General features: G+C 40.3%; 1 protein-coding gene across 4 annotated transcripts; it reads left to right on the forward strand.

Annotated features, from left to right (window-relative positions):
- Positions 1-170: 170 nt before the first annotated feature.
- Positions 171-20119, forward strand: LOC110984929 (uncharacterized). Of its 4 annotated transcripts, XR_015425055.1 has the most exons (16): positions 172-719; positions 4970-5054; positions 5277-5429; positions 6144-6371; positions 7033-7146; positions 7282-7395; positions 9162-9284; positions 9994-10060; positions 10687-10731; positions 11181-11255; positions 11502-11565; positions 12064-12159; positions 13476-13676; positions 15600-15665; positions 16184-19255; positions 19293-20119. XR_015425055.1 is itself a non-coding variant. In XM_022245573.2 (15 exons), the coding sequence occupies exons 2-15, from the start codon at positions 4982-4984 to the stop codon at positions 16370-16372; spliced, it is 1608 nt and encodes a 535-aa protein (XP_022101265.1). In that variant the 5' UTR covers positions 171-738; positions 4970-4981; the 3' UTR covers positions 16373-20119. The 4 variants fall into 4 exon arrangements, 3 of the variants coding, with proteins under 3 accessions (XP_022101265.1, XP_086992175.1, XP_022101264.1); XM_022245573.2 differs by having other exon boundaries at positions 171-738; positions 16184-20119; XM_022245572.2 differs by having other exon boundaries at positions 16184-20119.
- The last annotated feature ends 145 nt before the right edge of the window (positions 20120-20264 follow it).

The raw sequence follows: 20264 nt of genomic DNA on the forward strand, positions 1-20264 counted from the left end.
ATAACAGTGACCACGCCCACCAGCCGCAGACCTGACGTCACAGATAAAAACCAGTCTGATTTACATCACAAAGAGAGCCGCTTTTTCACTTTCTGTGTTCAGTCATTGAGGAAAATACACCCATTGTTGGCTATGACTCACGCGCGGCTGATGGGAGACTAGTAGTCTATCCGAAAAGCCAACACTGGTAGTGTAATCCCATGGGCGATCAGTGCGGCGTACGTGTATTGCATTCGGGTCAGTGGTTTTTGTATTGACGAAAGTTCAGATATTGCGATGGCCTACTCATTCCAGGCCTACTCGTGTTCCTGCAGTCCCCTGTTTACCTAATGACTAAACTGCTATTGCATGCGGCTGGCCAAAGTACAAGTTCAACGGCGAGCTCCCAGTCAATGATTGCCCGAAATCCTTCCTAGCTTAATTTCCCGAGTACCACGCGATGGGACATAAATAGCGGAGGAGGCTTGTCTGCCGAATCGCTTGAACTTTTCCTCCTCCATCGAGTACGTGCACGGTCTTCACTCTTGATATTTATACGACCATCCACTGCGGCTAATGCGTCAGGAAACTGTGGAATATATATTTATGCCATCCTGCAGGATACCCGATCCCACTAATCAGAGGATCTGCACTAGGGAACTCAGCGTGTGGGGCAAAAATCTGCATCATTGGAAGAGGATAGCAGAGAAACAGAGACAACCACTGTGGGTTTACGACAGGTGAGCAGTGCTTGTACAGGTACAAATACCAGTCTAATTTACAGCAGCATCATGTATCTCATTATCCCGTCATTCGGGCTTGTCGTGGTAATCTGTGGTCGTGCATTCCGTTTGCTTAATTAAGATGCATGTAATGAAGACATCAATCTTCGATCAACGCACTGGGCTCATGCTTTTATTTTCTGATGAGAGGTAGCTGCTGCATTTTTTTCTTTACTTTCAACTATATATTTGTTTTCCTACATGAAGAGATGTTCATAAAAATATATAATTAGATATCAAGCATGCCGTTGGACAACAACATGGCGTGTAAGCCTGCGCCTTTAATACCCAACTGGGTTTAAGCGTTTCGTTAAGAATATTTAGAGAGAGATAGTTAATTCTTTCAAAGTGCAACACGATAGGGATTTGGAATTCTCTATTTTTGCAAGTTCGCATGCGGGGGGGGGGGCGGCAACGGGGGACATACCCCACCCCAAATATGCCATTTAAAACAATAAAAAGAAAGCCAATTTTTCGGGGGGGGGTTCTGTTTCATTACCCCTCCTCCAAAGGTGTTTAGAAAGACCGAAAAATGTAGCCTCAAATGGTTAGGCCTATGTTAAAATATTTCACATATTTTAGTCCCCTAAAATAAAAAACAAGCTTGGCCACAACGAAAATTCAGTTTCCGATCCGCCCTCGTATTTTTGTGGCGTTCTTCGTGGCTTAATTCTCGTGAACTGTGCGGCCCACTGAGGAAGAAGGTTTCGGTTGTCATTTGCAGGTCAAGTCATTACCATTTGTTTTATGCAAATCCCCAGCGTATCACATTGACAAAGTGAGCCGATGTTTCCATTTTGTGTTTCTGCATATGTAAGGAAACACTCGGCCTCAACTGATGTTATGCGTGTGTTGTACGATGGTACAGCATACATGGCATGCGTGAACCATGGAGGAAAAAACAGGTTTATAATTAACCATTTACACACATCATTTATATCTGACATTTTCCCTCGGTGAATGGCTCGTGTTCCAGAAAACATGCAGGTGACATTCCACTTCTGGCTCTTGTCCTGTTACCGACCCCAGAAAGCAAAGAAAAAGTTAAAATGGATTTGAACTTCACTGCGGTGCAAATGGGCAATACCGGGGTCCATGGTCCGTGGACCTTGAAAATTCCATGTGGATGTAGATCTTTCTACTACGTTTAACCGCATGCCACTGAAGAGTGCACGCAAGGACACGGTCAGACCAGGAAATGGTGGCGGATTACCTTACGCACAGCGAGAATCTTCATTATGTTTTCAATTACGGTTAGCTATTTTCAGATTCTCCTTGCCAATATCTCCCTGGCACTGCAGCCAACTTATTACAAGGACAGATCTGACAACAGTATCAATTTACAACACGACAAAAGCAGCGAATATTTTGCAACAGGAAATGTCACTGATGGGTGAGGGGAATGAATGTTATTTTCTGCCTCTGAAACAAAATCGTTCCCAACGAATAACTCACTCCTGACACCTTCAACTGTAATGTTTCATCGCAAAAACTCGGCATTGTTACAAAACTATTTGGGGCTGTTGCGCCATTGATTACACGGCAAATTACGCAGGCTTCGGGACAGTGCAGTGCCCAGCATTATCATGTGAGAATTTTAACCAGATGAAATCACTTCATGACATTTTCAATAGCTGCACGGTCTCCTCACCCCAGATTTTATGGGGCTGAGAACCAATTTATGATTGCCCTTAATTTCCGATGAAGGGACCTTCAGCCGTCTGGCATGTTTGGCTACCGTGTTCACTTTCTGTGCCGGGAAATAATGACGTGTAACAAACGATATCCTGGCAGCTCCCCTGAGTAAATATTGCCTTCGTCCCTTCATTGTATAAAACAGTAATTATCGGCCAAACTACCGAGCCGCACTTCCTTTGCCCTCGCCGTAGTCATCTAGGGTGCCAGGGACTTCCCAACGTACATGTACAGGCATGTACCTTGGCATGGGCGTCCTATTCTGTTCATGACTAAATGAGCATAAATCCTGGGGAAGGTGGGGGTACATGTATACATGTACGTCTATATCCTTCCCCCACTTTTTGAGGGGGCTATTGAATCACCCCCCCCCCACACACACACACACACTTTTTGCGGTGAGCGAAACATTGAGAAAATAAAATTGTGAAGACTTTTTCGGATTTCTCCACCACTAAACTGCTTTTACCATCACCCAGAAAAGGCAAATTAATAAGATTCTGCACGAATGTAATACATAAGTCAACCCCTTCCCCACTTTTCAAATTTCATGGCCGGGCAAGTCATCCCCCCCCCTTTCAGCACCCCCATCCCCCTATTTCCTCCGATAGCAATGAGCACTGAGCCCGAGTATAAGTTTGTCAAATCATAGGGAGAATAGACGTCCTTTATATCCATCTATCGTAGACGCGCCTAAGTAGTTTACCACTACCAGCTATTTCTAAATGATGGTATACATTCACAAATTCCAAATACCAAGAGTAGGCCTGCATGTAAGCCTGATTCTGATAACATCCTTCACCGCGGACCAACGTGATGGCGATGTATTTAGTCCTCAAAATAAGAAGGTATGCTAATGGTTTTGGCAGGTAGGCCTTCCGGATTATCACGGGCACGACACAAATTCACGCTGGAATGGGGAGGCTGCCTAATATGGTCTGATATATTTAGAACAGAATATCCAAACGCGCTCATGGTTTCCGATCAGGTGATCGGTATTCGTTGGTTCGTATATATTTTGATTGCATTTGTTGTGTTTGAATTTTTTCACTTAAATTGGATTCACGGGGAGTTTTAGTTCACCATCCCATGCATGCAAAGAATTTAGTGTTTTCCGGATTTGAAAGATAAAATACAGATGTTGGTTGGGATTTCCGTCGCGCGTATTTACTTAAAACGTACAACCTCGAAGTGTACTAAATTTCATACATGTACTTGTACTTCTAGAATTTCAACAAAATGCAGTCTATTTCCACAAAGCTATGAATGAAGATTTTAAGTTAGCGTGAATAAAAAAGTTAAACTATGTCCAACTACAGGCAGCACGTCATGTGCATTATATTACCGCACCAAAGTGGTGACAGACATGTAACTCACTGTGTGGACATACGCAGCGAATCCATTGGAGCTGGAAACAAACCGAGGTTATTTACGACGAAAACCTGTAAAGACAGGTAATAAAAATTTGTCCAAGTGCTGAAACATGCGCGCCAAGGGAATGTATCGCAGTCGCTGACGGACGGATTTAAGTGCTCGTGAAATGAGTTGGGAGAAGCCACAGGAGCTACAATAGCCGGGATTGGGCGGTCGGAGTCTGCGGGCCCTCCCCCGGTGGAATCCCCGGAAAACCCCGCTCGCCAACTCTCTCGATCGGTCATTGTCACAAGTCGTGTTTCAACGCGAGCCGCGGTGCGGCCGGAAGAGTGCCAAAAGTGCTTGGTTGCCCAAGGAGTGTGTTTTTTCTCTAAATTTGCTTGATTTTTAGGCCAGTTTCCCCCCTTATCATTAGACCAAGGACCTCTTGTGAAGGGCCTGTCTGAAAACAAACGTGATTTTGCTTTACCATGGAGGTAGAACCAACTCAAATGTTTCGTTGATCGTGAACTGATATCGAAAAGTATTCCTAATAGTTGTTTGTAAGGAGCTATCACAGTGCATCTAATTTCTTTCCCTTAAAATGTCTGTATGGTAAAGTTAAGCGTGTTGCAACTTTTTTATACATTACTTGATGGTCATTAAACTTAAAGTTTGTAACTCGTAAATGAAAATTAATGTGGTGTCCAGTTTTGGGCTTGCAAAGTATATACAATTCATTTAAAGCTTCCACTTTTACATTGCAAACACCTGTAACAGGGACAAACCTATCCGCAGGACAAGTAAAACTAACATCGGCCAGTTGGAATAATTATTTTTCTGGCATTTCCTGAAAGTGTGGCAATAACATTGTGCGTGGGTTGGCTTGGTGGGTGCTTTGTGATGTACCGTATCTCGCCACAAAAAGGGTGACCCGTTCGATGAACTGTTGAACAAATTTGAACAATACTCACTGGAAATTCCAAAGAGGGTAGTGGTGATGTTTTGACTATACGATTCTTAGCGGTGATTCATGCATTAAGTGATGACGTGATATGTTGGAAAACACACAACTAGGTTGAATTATTGTTGAACTTGTTAGACGGCAGCCTGGGTGTTAGTCCTCTGTGCTGATGTTGGGGCTCAATTTCTTTTTTCAGAAATTCGAAATCATGGAAGGGAGACTACGGAGGAATAGTATGATTGAGTTTTGCCTGCTGTCTTGCCTGATAATTGTGACAACAGGTAAACTAAGCTCACTTTTAATTTAACACAATTTATATAAAATCGGAAGCATTTTACTGTTTTGCTTGTTGGATTATAAACTGGAATTTAACTACAAATTTTTCAGATTAGATTTTTAATGAAAGTTCTTTTAGGTGCAGCTGATTAAGGAGACACAAACCGAAAAAGTATCAAATATTTCAAACATTTTTGAAGTAGCATATTTCTGCCTGTCTTGTCCAGGTCAAATTACCCCTACTGCAAGCCCAACGAACACATGTGCCAGTCATCCATGCGAGAACGGAGGGTCCTGCACTGCGTTTCCTAATGCTTTCATCTGCAGATGTCCTGAGGAATACATCGGTCTCAGATGTGAAACACATTCCTCTCAACAAGGTACATGTACAGATACCTTGGGCTCTTTTGCCAAGAAAAGTGTTTAGGATTGTGGGATTTGAGGACAAGGATTCTCTCTGAGTGCGGTAAAAGACTAACTTGAACTTGTATGGTTTGTTCAGTTTGAATCAAACTCCAGTTTTTAGGGTGGAAAATAAAAGCTTTCTGTGCAGGTTTGAAATTTAGTGGACAACTTGTGCCCAGCCATGAAATGGACTGAAATTAAACCAATGAAATTTGGGCAATCCAGACTTTCGTAGGACTACAATTGCTTGTTTGTTCCATTTTTTTAACTTCTCATATCAGTCTGTATATAAAATCCTGGGCAGTCTTTGAGTCCTGCATTACGTAATCTATGAACGGTGGATAAAGAGTAAAACTGAAATGTACATGAAAAATTGAAGAGGAACCAGTTCTTTAATGAAGGGTTTCCCATGTTGAATTGTTGAAGAGAAGATATAACCAGGAAAACCTATGCTCCCTGTTAACTTTAATTTTCTTGAGGACAAATGAGGACATTTGCATGCTTGGGCCTATAAATCACAGCACTAGATTAAGGGCAAAATCTGTATATATTTCCTATGTATGGAGGAAGTTCCCAATTATTTTAAGCACTTCATCTGTGTCAGAGCTGCGTCTAGAGGGTTATAAGGAGAACAACTAACCTCTTCTCGACCCATTTTCAACAAGTCCAATGAAATGTTTCCTTCCCAGGTCAGACAGCATGCATCAGTAACCCCTGCGTGCGGGGCGAGTGCGTCAGCACCGGCCTGCAGCAGTTCACCTGCATGTGCCCAGCGCAGTGGCGGGGCAGCACCTGCAACATTGACGTGGACGAGTGCACCAGCAATCCCTGCCGTAATGGCGGCACGTGCCAAAACCTGCCAGGGAATTACAGTTGTGTCTGCCTCACGGGTTACGCTGGCCAAAACTGTGAACAAGGTACATGAGATGCACATGAACTGCACATAGTGTGGTCTGTCTTGTATTTTTGTTCAGTTATGTGAAAAGTCTTTCATCGTTCAGTTCATTCAAGCTACATTTTATTATATCAACTCCTTAAACTGGGACTGTGCAAAACTGTCTGAATGTTTGATGAACACAAATGATAAATGATATGCAGTAGCTCAGAATGTAGGCATTCAGTCAATTAAAATGTTAAATCATTTCAAAAATAAGAATATCAACTTTAAATCAAATGAAATATATGTACAAAGTCAACACTTAAAATTGATGTATTGATCATTAAACTATTGCTACATTGAGCTCTAATTGACATTATTCAAATATTGTGAAATATTGGGATATATATTCAATCAATTAGAAATTTTGATTTTTCAATATGGACCTAGTCCATTCTGAAACATCTCTGTCAGCTGATGATTCAACATTCATTAAAATGTGAGTGGGAAGGAAGTTATTGCAGCAAATGAGTTGATCGAGGGCACAACAGTCATAATCAATATTGCAACTGTATAAATGTATATTACATGTATATATGGAATAGTACAACTGTATAACTTGAATTGATATTCTAGGAAGCACTCACATTTACATATTCACAGTGTTATTTTAAAGTATCTCTCCTTCTGCTCCTTGCCAGATGTGACATGTCCAACCAATGTGTGCAACAACAATGGCACCTGTGTGGTTCAGAATCAACAGCAAGTCTGCATCTGCCCCGTTGGCTTCACTGGAACAACCTGTCAGGTTACAGGTAGGTTTTCTTGTCCTGCTAAACTGTTTCCCTTCAGTGATTGATTTCCTTCATTAAGATATTTAATGTGCAAAGAGCAACCTTGGACTGGTACCCATTGGAACTCAAGTATTCTCTCCTTCTGCTCCTTGCTAGATGTGATGTGTACAACCAAGGTGTGCAGCAACAATGGCACCTGTGTGGTTCAGAATCAACAGCAAGTCTGCATCTGCCCCGTTGGCTTCACTGGACCAACCTGTCAGGTTACAGGTAGGTTTTCTTATGTCCTGCTCATCAATTCTCCTTCAGTGATTGATTTCCTTCATTGTGTAAAGAGTACCCTTGGACTGGTACCCATTAGAACTCAGATTTGTGCATGGCTCTTTTTCAAGTACTTTTAATCGCTTCAAATTGAGAGCATTTTCACTCCAAATAGTTTGAGACATAAGATAATAGTTCTATCTGTGCATGATCTCTCACTCCACACCACCAAGAAAGAGGTTTAAAAAAAGAGCATGGAATATCTGTGTAGTGTGAACGCATTCAGCAAATAACCAAAACAATGGAACGGATGTTGAGCTAGCTGAATATTAAATCCAATCTGATAGGTATTTTCTCAGTGGAGATCTTAATGATTGATCCATGCTCCATGCTATTTCTCTGAGACTGCAGCGAATAGTTGGCTTTTAAAAAGATGTCTGGTTCCCGTGTCTACCTTGTGCTAGACTTTCAGTTCACTTTTCTTGCTCCTTTCTTCCAGTACATGTAGTTGTTCCCTTCTAAGAATTTCTTTCTCTGCTTATCTCTGGTAAAAAAATCTTCTTGCAGCAAAACATGTTGAGAAATTCTGATACTGAGTAGTTTGTAATAATTTCGTCATGCACAGGTGATGACAAGCACATTTGCTTCTGGGGTTATGATCGGCAAATTGCAGACAGATTTCATCAGTTTGTCTTGCACTGAATACATACATAGTTCTTGTGGTAGAGCTGAGTTAATTCAAGTAATTCACTATTCGAATATTTGACCTTCAATTTGATCGAAGATCCAAATATTTGGTCGTACTGACCGGCAGATTTTTGATGAACAAACCAGACACAAAATCAGTTGCAATAACATACACAATTGTACATTATAATCAATTTTATAGCTTCTCACATCTAGGAGTATCTCCAGCCATGATTTAGCAAGATTTAAGAGACAAACAAAACTATCTTGTGGCTCTTCTGCTGTTTGTTCCATATTATTCTTGAAGAATTGATAAAAAAGGCAGAATTCATAGGAATTGGAGTGTTTTGCTTGCTGTAGATAAAAACTGCTAAATTTGTTAGATTGTGAAACAAAAACATGTCATTAATTTATGCTTATTAAAGAAAGATTTGCACCGTAGAGCTGGGCAATTTTTTAGCACAGTACATCTTCCGAATTCTTGCCATTTCCCTGTAATTTCATTGTCTGGTATGCTGGTGGAAGAAGGAAAAATATGGCGTTTTATTTTCTTCGACCAGATAGGCGTGTTATTGCTATCATTTTTGTTGTGTCTAGATTCCAATAATCAACCTGCCAGGCATGTCCACATGCACCATTCGGACTTTCAGTTGGAATGCTTCACAGAAACATTATCCTTGACTTTCCCCCTCATGTTTTTTGTATATTGAGAGCACAGTAAAATAACAGCATAGTCATGCCTGCATGATAGCATCCAAGCACTTCCAATTACCTACAAATAATAATCGATCAGCCCAGAGACCTTCTGAAACCAGTCTTTACCAGGTGTATTGCAGGTGATTTAGTAAGCATAAAGTTCACACATGACAGTAACCTTTGGTGTGAGGGGCAAACTATTCTGTAGTGTAGCTCTGGGAGAAGACTCAACAGCTCATTTACAGCAACATCTCTGAAGTTAGAAAAAAAAAGTCTGCATACTTCCCGAACCCAAGTCGGCCATGAATAAAGCCAGACATTTCTTGCGAGACTGTAAAGTCATGCAGACGCTGCCTCTAATCCCTTTGCCATGCCTTGCCTTGTTTATTCAGAAAGCTGTAGCCCTAATCCATGCAAGAATGGCCACTGCGTTCTGTCCGACGAAGACCCCAATGGCTATGTGTGCCACTGCCATGCCGGGTATACGGCCAGATTATGTGATCAGGTGCTACATGGTGCGTAAAAGCATACAACCTTCGTGGCTAACAGTATGAATTGACAAGTCAAACTTAATGGTAGCTCACTTTGAAAAGAAAACTTAACTCAAAATTTGGAACTTAGCCTTTGAAAATACATGTCAATACAGAGCCACAAAGAAGGAAAGGAGACTAAAAAAGAAAGTGCCAACTTCTTGAAAAGGTTTAATATAGTTTGCTTAGCAGTTTGCTTGGAGATGAAATCTGAAATTTCTGTAGAAGCTTACTGTTGAGGGCTTTCTACAATACATGCACTGTTTCCTTTCCTGAACAATGTTTAACAGCTGTTTAATCTAAAGTCTCATTGCTCTTAACAAAGTTTCCCAGTCATTCTAACTGCCAGACTTGTGTACATAGTTCCTAATAAATGCATGTAGGATGATGCATCTTCACCAACACGTAGATGGTAAAGGACCATGTAAAATTAAACAATCTATGATCAGCATCAATATACTCGGCATTAAATGAACCGGACGGGAATAATAATGCGCATGATATAATGACACATCCAAATTTCAGTAGTTTTCTTTAGTCTGCACAACTTTGTGATGAGACCAGCTAAATCAGACACAGGAAGATATCATTACCCTTATTTCAGGCAACAATTATGTTTGCGTAATATTAATGTTACCAAGAATTTAGACTTAAGCTGCAACTTTCCTTGAACCCCGTCTCTCTGAATGTGCAGTTGCATGCTCCCATGATGGTGACACATACTATGATGGTGAAGTTAGAAATGACCGATGCAACCAATGGTGAGATCCAAACACATTTTTTTTTAACATGAAAGCAAATTTGTCAGCATCTGTGGTACTGTATGGTTGTATGTTTGTGTCCAATAATAAATAGCACAAGATTAATCAGATTTCGATCTCACTTAGAAAATCATTGCATTTGTTGAAATACATGTACATGTGCATGTACGAGTGGTTGTTGCCAAAGAATTGCTTTGCACCTGTACAGATTGTTGCCTGTAGTTACTCATTACAGTCTATTGTAACACTTAAGGTAGCCTACCATGTTACAATACATTACACAAGGACCAGCACAAATGTTATTTGTATGTCACCTATTGTGTTTTCTTTTGGAAAAGCCTGTAGCTTTTACATGTTTGTAGCAGTGAAGTAATTCACCTGCAGACTACAGCAGAGAAATAAATTGACAATGATGACTTTTAGGGAATTAGTGAAATACCTGATCTTATTCACTAAATTTGGAGAGAAAAAAACTTGTTCAAATTATTGATTCATAGTAAGAACTAGACGAGTCTGATGAAAGGTATGTTGTATCAGAAAAAACAGGGTTAGTGCATTAAATTTTGGGGGGAGACAGCAGAGACAACTATGTCATTTCACATGGTATTCTTGTCATTTTTGTTCAGTCACTGCCGTGGAGGTGAATGGCTATGCACAAAGAAATTTTGTGGGTAAGTGCATTGAAAGCAAAGAGCAAATACGGTTAGTGCCATTTCCAGTTTGGAAAGTTTATGTGGTAAAATTCCACAGACTGGGTTATGAAATCTGTGTAACTGTGAAATGGTTACACATGTAAGAAAAATCAGGTGTCTGATTTTTCACAGCTTGTTAGTGGTGTTTGCATTGAAGGGAAAAAAGAAACGCGACCACCTTTCAGTCTCACTGTGTGTAGTGGGCCACTATCATATACAGCGACAAAATTACCAAAGGAATATGCATTAAGAATTGATAGACATGGGAAACGATATATGTGTGGCCTTATTTAGATTGCATAGAAAACACCCCCCCCCAAATTTAAAGTTAAAAATGTTCTTCTAAAAAAGTTCCACAATAAAAAGTGAATGCAGTTACATTATATAATTGCAATTATATTTTAAGTTTTTGTTCTCATTTCATTCAGATCCTTTAGTGTCATGTTTGACTTTATCGGCGATTTCAGTACCATTGTCCAAGGGCAGGAGGACAAATTTAAAAGGTAAATAAATGAAAGGGCTCGAAGATACAGAAAAATAAAGTTAAAAAGTTCATCTTTGTCTTTCATTAAGAGACCGCAGAATACCGTAAAATGTGTTACAGTGGACTAAGCACTTTGCACTGGTCAAAATTATCATCAACTGTGTTGAAATGTTGAGGCTATAAGGTTTGGTTGCTGAGCAACATATCACTGAGAGGAATAGGGTGATAAGATTAACATACTTTTCTGGTTGTTTTAATTTTTCAGTTCATTGAAAACTGACTTGGCAAGAGTGTTTTCTATTCAAGAAAGCATGATCGCAAACCTTATGGTATGTACTTTTTCCTTCCAGTGCATTTGGTCAAAAAAGATACAAAGGTTTTAAAATCTGAAGTTTTCTAATGATGAAAAGAATATTTACTAGGTCTATAATGTGAACTCTTTTAAAATCCCCTAAAAATTGATTAATGGGCCTCTATTTTCAAGAAAAACCATGTTTGGAAACTGTACATCTCAAACGCATTTCCAACTAAATTTCAGTAATCCTCAAAGATGTACATGTGTGTACATTCCTTGAGAGTCCCGACAGTAGAGATGGGCTGTCTAATCAGTTGCCAGACACAAGGCAAAAGAAACATCCAGAAATTAGCATAAAATGAGGTCCAAAATTGCAGTATGACCCTTCATTGGTGTAAAACTACATTGCATGCTTGAATAACTTTTTGGTGGGAAATTTATCAAAATGGCAAGACACTGACTTGAAGCTGCAATCTAACCCTGCTTATTTGGGGTTGAAAAGTGAACGAATACTCGTTGATGTCATCTGCAGGTTTCAGCCGGCAGTATTCATGTAGAGTTTGAACTGGTGGCTGTCGTTGATTCACACCTGAACATTGAAGACGTTGCAGCCCAAATGCTTGCCAAGGTAGGAGAACATCAGTCAAAAAATATGTTCAAAAGTCTCATCCACATAATGGGAAATGTCAGAAATATCACACAACTGATTCACACAGGTTTTGACTGTTTTCAAAAGAGTTTTGTAAAACCTGTTTTTGCTTTGAATCGGAGTAACATTCTGATTGACTTACACAACACAAAAATGGATCCGCGTTAATACACCAGCATGATTAAAACTATTAAGAAAGAGCACAGTTGAATGAGTTACAAGGGACATATTTTGGAGTCAGTTTTAATAGAGGGGTATCACCCACTCATTCTGTTGGACCAAAATCTGGAGTAAAATTGACTCACTTTTCTACTCAACTTCAAAGCAGTAATACTACAATAGTTAATTTTTATGCGGACATTAGCATTTGTATTGTGCTTCTGGCAGAAACTGATAAAGTCTGAGAATTTAGACGAACAGAGTTTACTGTGGCAATTATAATATCACCCAGACAACGATAGGCCGCATCCTTCTTGCAGGGTTTATCAATATCAGTTGTCGAGTCGAGGTGCCTCGTCAGTTGTGCAGGTGTTTCTCCTTCCAGGCAGTTTACATTTTGACAGTGGCAGCAATATCACAAATGAAAATTAATGAAAGTGATGCAATAACCTCGAACCTTTCTGGAAGCGAGGGTTAAATTGAATGTCACACCTAGGTGGATTTCCAATGTGTCTCTCCTTGTGAGATTTTACAGTTAAACAAGTCATGAAAAAGTAGCGAATAGTACCATGGCCAATGGAAATGCTGCCTTTATGTTCTATGGTTTACTTAGCCTACAAATATGACATACAGCAGTCAAAACTAAACGGTATGCTGTTTACAGTAACCAAATAATTAGAAGACAGGTAAATACTACAAGTATTATGAGATGAAAGACACTTGTTTTTCTCAGTATTTGTCCAACTTTCTCAGATTTTCCCTTTTTTTATTTTTGGACAATCTAAGTTTTTCCTCGAAAAGTAGTAAGAGCTAGTGTGCGTTCTTGAACTGAGATCCATCAAAGACCACATTTTCTGGAAGGATTTTGTACCCAAATATTGTTCCATTCAATTTAAAAACAATTGATTCCTTGGTAACAGCTTACCTGCTTGAAAACATTTTCCAACAGCTATCAAATTTTCTAATGACACAATTCATCTTTCACACATTCCCTTTCTCCCACACACGTACAAAACATAATACCACAGAACTTTATGCTCTCAATTTGCACTGAAGGAAACCAAACCATGGAATCCTTAAACACCAGATGGACATCAAAGTTGATAATACATTTTGAATCATGTTAAATTTGACAGCTTGACTCTGGGACGTACTACTTCCGTTTTGAAGGAACTTCACTCTTTGTGGACGTGTCATCGGTCCAACTGGAGAAAGTGGAACCACCAACCAAGGATCCCAGTAACCCAGCAATCAGTAATGTGGTACTGGTGGTGGTGTGTGTCCTTGTCAGCCTGTTCTTAATCATAGCTGTCATCATCGGAACTGTTGTCATAATAGTGAGTGAAATTTTATTCGTTTTAGTCTCCTTCCTAGTTTCAAATAGTCAGCTGCTTAAAGTTGTTTTTCGACAATCAAATTGGTTTTTACATGGTTTAGATGCCCCAAGTAGTGTTTAATTTGATCAAAACAATTAAGTCTGTCCAAACATTGAGCACAATTGGCAAGAAAGGGCAGCAGATTAAACAAAAAAGGTTCACATTTTCCCATCGTACCACTATGTGTAAAGTGTTTACAGACCAGTTTAATTGAATTTATTTGGATTATATTTTGAGAAAAGATGAAAGACAAAATGCCTGTGATTACTCCCATAATAGCACCAAAAAATCCTAACACTTGGGCCCTATATCAAGTTTTCATTCACATCCTCAAACTCAGTGCACTGAAATCCCTCACATGCTGAATATTCCTGGTTGCAAATACACAAAAAGTATGCAAAAGAATTAATACACACTATGACAGACACTAGCAAATAATATCTTCATTCATCAAATGGTCTCCAGTAAGGGTGTTGACGAGACAGTGATTTCAACAGGCACATATATATCTTGTTATCTGATATCATAGGCAAACATTCCATTCCACTAATGTTAGTTTTTTCATTTACCTTTTACAAAATACTCTCTTGTCAGATCTAATTTCAAGAGAATCAATCACATATTCTGCCCAAGAATCCGTTGGTTTCTGTTTTCTGTCGTTCCCACCCAGAAAACATTTTGAGTACAAAATGCTAGGGTGTGTTTTTTCCACCTGTCACAAGGACTTTGCCCCCCCCCCCCATCAAAAAAGTCACTATATCCAGAGAGAGTCCAATCTGGCCGCAGATAGAATTTCCAGGACTTGAAACTCAACACCGAAACTTAAAGGACTTAGTGTCAGATCCCATTTTCTCCCCAGTTAGGCCCCAAGTAACCTTGCCTCAGGGCTTCCAGTTCAGTTCACAGCCCAGGTGACCCGTTTAAGAGGAGATATTTTTTGTTTTCCTGTGTAAAAACATGGTTCTGCTACCAGGTTCTTGATTTGGGAAAGATTTTGACAGCATTGTGATCTGTTGATGAGTTGCAGGTGCCACCTTTGGAAAAGAATCGCTGAAGGGAAGGAAACTGTTGTTGGTGGCAAGGACTTGAACTTGGAATTTTTTTCATGCATTAAAACAAATTAAATTAGGATGTGTAGATCATGATTAATTATTGATGGAATGTTGTCATTGGGGAGATGTTAAGGTTTAATGCTGGCTTGCCCTTCACCTGTATGACTTATTAAGCGACTATGCCTGTGTTCTGTGGTTGTGAGAGAGCCTGTACAAAGACTTAAGACACTTCACAAGCTTCCTCGAGTTGGACTTAAACATGCAACCTCTTACTTGAAAGTGTACAGTGGAGGCACTTTGGGGATTTTTGCCATCATGGATGTAGTCCCAAATCTGTGTCATGTAACGGGGCTTGCATTCTGCCTTGTTCAATATTTGAGATGAGTTACGTAGGTTTTTCTCAGAATATGCCAAGAAATGTGTCCAACACCAACAATGTCTCTTTCCCTCAATGCCTTCTTTTTCTCAAAGGATTCATAGCTGCATTCAGTGTACTACAGTAAACGTGTATTTCTGGGCATCAATCCTTTGGCTTATAAATCAATGAAATAATGGATGTCGAAATAGGATTGTCTCTGTAACCAAAATTGTCAGTGAACAACTAAATGAGGAATGTGTTTCAAAATATAATTTCCGATGACTTTGCAGATTTGTGCCAGAAGTTATTGTGCATTTACCGGTGCATACTATTAATGTGATGTTGTTAAGAGGTGACAGTTTGACCTTTCTTGGATTGCTCATATGAACGAAGGTTCCGTTTGTCAATATTTTGACCGAAGCAGTTATTGTCAAGACCATAAAGTAATCCTTAAATTATTTCGACTTGGTTCAGGTTCATCGCAGGCGCTCGGAGAAGACAGCTATGGGGCAGTTCCGTGGACGAGATCAAAAGGAAGAGGTACACGTATATCACCTTTTGAAACGATTCCAGTGTTTTCAAACTTTTAATGAATAAAAAGGCAATTGGCAATTTCACTGTTTAAAGTTAAAGAAGATTTTAAAAAGCCCGAGTGAAATAATCTACATGCTTGGATTGCTTGGGTTGGTCTCGATTAGAGGTCCAGACTCTGTTGTAGCACTGCACGCTGCTTTTCATCATAGTCGTATGCTAATACCTCTGAGCTGATAAGCAGACAGAATTTGTCGGTCAGTACGGTATACCAGTCCCTAGCAAGAACATGTACAAGATTTGTTAGTCTGATTCACTGTAAAAGAATGTAGGACAATACATTCCACTTCCCAGCAGTGCATCAGCACAGTCAGTCAGGCATGACACGACCAACGCTACCCTCAAAGCCTCCCAAGTATTTTAACCCAGCCGAAATGTCAGGAATTGCAGTACAGGTCACCGCATCTTAATTGAAATTCTCATCTCTGCACAAACTCTAAACCCCCCCTCCTTTCTTATTCTTGCAGTATCCAATGAACAACACCAACCACATGCGACACCACAATGACCTCTATAGCTCCGTGCCCAATGACAGTGGCAGCTTGGCCAGCAGGGGCAGCGGGGCTGGTGGCAACGACTTGAAGGACATCAACATTGCCATGTTTGCCAAGGTCGCCGACCCAAAAGACAGCAAGTCTGGTCTTGACCACGTCTGACCTCCCCTCCTCCCCCACCACTCCAACGCTCAACCCCTCCCCCCATCTCCCCCCCCCATCCCCTTCCCCCCACGGCCAGGCTGTGATTGATTAGCGAGAGTTGCGGCCCATTTAGTGGAACAAGCTCCTGGGAGCTTTTCCAGAGATGCCTCGGGGTTCACTCTCCAGACATCTGTTTATGCATAACTCCAAGTCTGGATGTTGATCATCAAAGCTCAAACATGACTTTCACATGAACAAGGTCTTTCATCCTGGTATCAGGTCATTTCACTTAGAAACAGGCTACTACTTAATATTCATCTTTACCAGTAAATCTTCATTGGTTTTAAAAAATTATCTATTTGCTGCTGACAAAACAAGTTCACCAGGATAACGTTACCACAGGGACATTTGGAAATTTAAGAGCATTTACATGTACAGTGTAACTCATTTTGTGGGGAGGAGAAACCCAGGATATCCCTTTTTTGTGCCAACTATGAGATCTTCTTTACTTTCTTCATCATAACCTTGAAATGTTTCATTCCATACACGTCGATCATTGATTCGTCAGAGCTGTGCAAAATTCTAGAAATCATATCCGGTTTCAGTAATTAGCCAAAATTCGACAGGAAAAAGCAGTGTGTCCCAACTGTGTTAATAGTTGAATTCACACTACTCAGTAAGCCGCTTTGGTTCATTTACAGCCCTTCTCTAACAACTTAAACCCCCCAATCACTTCCCATCAAGAGTTACCTTCACTGGGAGACACTTTCTGGGCTCCAGCTTCAAGTTTAAGTTGTTCCCATATTCTCCAACCCTGTGGTCAGGATTTTTCCCTCCACATGTCACAGACTGTCGAACTTCACACCCCCTACCCCCCCTCACAGGGCTCTAATAGGTGCCATCAGTCATGTGATGACAGGAGAGGTCATCAAAGGTCATGACCATCTGGTAGCCTTCACCCTCCAGAGATTAGCCCTGTGCTGGGCTTTTTCCCAGCCCCATCAGATATTTCTGTTTCAGTTCTAAGGGCCATTAGTTGGTGTTTTTGTCCTCATAACTGATTTTTATGGGGTGAGGGATAGGCAAATCCCACGGTGCCATGCGGTAGCAAAGGCATTTAAAGCTGGCATTGTCTGTTTTAATTTATTCATTATTTATTCATATTTTTATTGCTGTCGGCCCACTGCTCTTTTTTCACATATGTTTTAGAGAGTGCCACATGTTCTTGTTAACTTTCAATGTATTTCATGTATGTAAATGGTGCAGTGTTATTGTCTTGCACTTTAAATGTGTGTAACGTTTTTTTTTTTTCTGTGTTTACACAGCAATATTTAAAGGTGTTGAAAATCTTCCTTCAACTAGTTCAAGGGCACACTGTATGATCCTGGACAGTGTGTCTGACCTCGCACTGGTCACCATATTCTAGCGATGTAATATTTATGTTTGCGACGTGGAGTTCTTTATGGAGAAAACGGATGGTGGTGGTGCATTGAACAAAGTCGCACGGCCCAAAGCATTACCCGCCAAGATTCATTTACAGAGCAATGATGATTTCCGTGCTCATGATATCGTTTGGGCTGGTACCCCTGCTCTTAGCACAGGTTGACGAAATCATACACATCATTCATGGTTAGAATATCAAAGAGCAGCAGTTGAATTCCTTTCTCCAGTCCTCTGTTCACTACATATGTACCAAGGAATATTGTTGCATGACATTTCAGATGTATCAAGTGTTGGTTCAAGTCTAATGCAGGCTCACAGAAAGGACTGAAGCTGCTTGGTGTTTTAGATGACACGTCCATGTTTTCCATGTCTCGTTCATTTGTTCTGCATTCATTCAACTGACTGTAAATTTGTCTTCCAGTAATTTCTTTTTCCAAGCATTTGTGTATTCAAATTACTTCACCTGTCAAGTTTGAATAGTTGAGGATACAGATTATTTAATTATTCCTCTTTGGAATTAAGTATCATTCCTGAAACCTCTTTGAAGTAAAGAAACCTCTTTGAAGGAAATAAGGCTCCTTCAGCTTTGATGTTGAAAGCTTACAGAAGGAATGGCTATTTCAAAACTAAAAAATCCTGAAACCTGTGTAGAAATCACAGGGTTGGGACATAACCAGAGAGTAAGCAGATGGCAGAATTAAGAAAAAGGATAAGTGGGAATTTTGACAGTTTTCGAACCAAAGTGAGAAATCAATGCAGTCTTAGTACTGAGATTCTTTATAACATGGTAAAATGCGAGTTGTGATTGTATTCAGAATGGTAACGGTATTACAGGAATGTAATGACATCAACAGGTATCACCGTCAAATCCAATCTTTCCCTGATCACAGTCAAGGAATACTTACATGTACTTTGTCTAGCAATTGTTGAACACTTTGATGTGGGACATGGTGTTTTATCACACTAGGAGGACACGTGGTAGTCTACAGCATGGGTTGTCCTGTATCATTGAGGGAGCCAAAGGTGCATGTCCCCCATCTCAGCAGTTAACTATTGTTTTATTATTTCATGGCATACTGTAGTCAAAAAAAGCAGGTGGTGCGGCACATTCTGTAGCAAGAATAATTGCCGTGTAATCTTCAGTTACTGTGAGTGTTTCTATGAGCTAACACGTTCTAGCTTCTACCGTACGATACGCCCATAATAATGAAAGCAAATCATCCACAAGGCAGCATTTGGGTGATGTCTATGAGAGACAACAATTGTGGTTTCACAGGCTTGGCATGTGACTTTTCTTGACACATGAAATTACAGTATCTGAGGCACAAGATAACAAATTGTTTTTAAACTTTGACAAATACACTGGGACTTCCAAGTTTAGGTCCTTGGCTTTTGGTTGTGACTTGGGTAGGCTGGTGTAAAAAGCACATACCAGCAAGCGCTCTCACGGTATAGGCTGTGATATCCCACCAAGGGATTTCAGTGAAAGTGGTAGGGGATATCCCACCAAGGGATTTCAGTGAAAGTGGTCGGGGTGGTGCAGCGTCTTAGTACCCGGAAGGTCAGAGAGGGAACTCTCGGCTACTGGTTTCATATTGGTAACAATACCACTCTTTTAGAGTTCAAGCACTCCGTCAGTCAAGTCTGATGGAATTTGTTGTTCTGCTTTGCTTCATCTAACAAGTATTCTCCTTGTGATGTAAACAGCTCGGTTAAAAAAAAAAATTGATTGGGGGATCGGCAAGAGCCCTTATCAAAGCCCCCGAGGGGAAGAGGGGGGTTTAGTGGGGCTTTGGTGTGGAATGTAACATTATTGGTGGGTGTCTCACCCCAATCCTGCATGGGAAAAGACTGCACTACCCGATGACGCCACGGTCCAACAATTCTTCCCCAACCCGTAATCCCCCTGTTTAGCAGGCCTACATCCTGGTGGTAATCACCGCCAGTGAAAGGGCACACCACCACTTTAACTCTCCTCTCAGTCTGGAGCAAATGGAGTTAGGCGCTCCTCTGATCCCTTCCCCTATTAAGTGATTCTGCCCTCGGGGAAGAATGTGACAGGTAAACATGGTTTTACTAAATTGCTTGTCCAGATGTCTTCTTTTTTTGAGAGAGAGACATCTGCAGTTACTCGAAAATGAAAGCAGTGATTGATCTACCTAATTTGTTCTGTATAAAGCAAGCCATAAATGTGCTTCAAAAGTTTGTAAATCTGAGACTGCCTATGTGTATATTTGGTCTGGCATTTATATATGTAACTCAGTGCTACAATTTTAATTGGTTACCAATATTAAAAGCAAGCAGTGCATTGCAGATGAGATATATTCATTGCCCTGCCTGGTTCCTTTTAGAAGGTATTGCAGTTGGTATAAATATGGTTCTCACGAGTATACTTATAGTTTTGAACATTTAATTTGAAAGAGAAAAATGTATGCTTGCATTATTTAAAACCATATAAATTGAAGTG

The sequence above is a fragment of the Acanthaster planci genome, linkage group LG01, assembly GCF_054643075.1.
Source record: "Acanthaster planci isolate LZ-2023a linkage group LG01, COTS_SCS, whole genome shotgun sequence".
Lineage (NCBI taxonomy): Eukaryota > Metazoa > Echinodermata > Asteroidea > Valvatida > Acanthasteridae > Acanthaster > Acanthaster planci.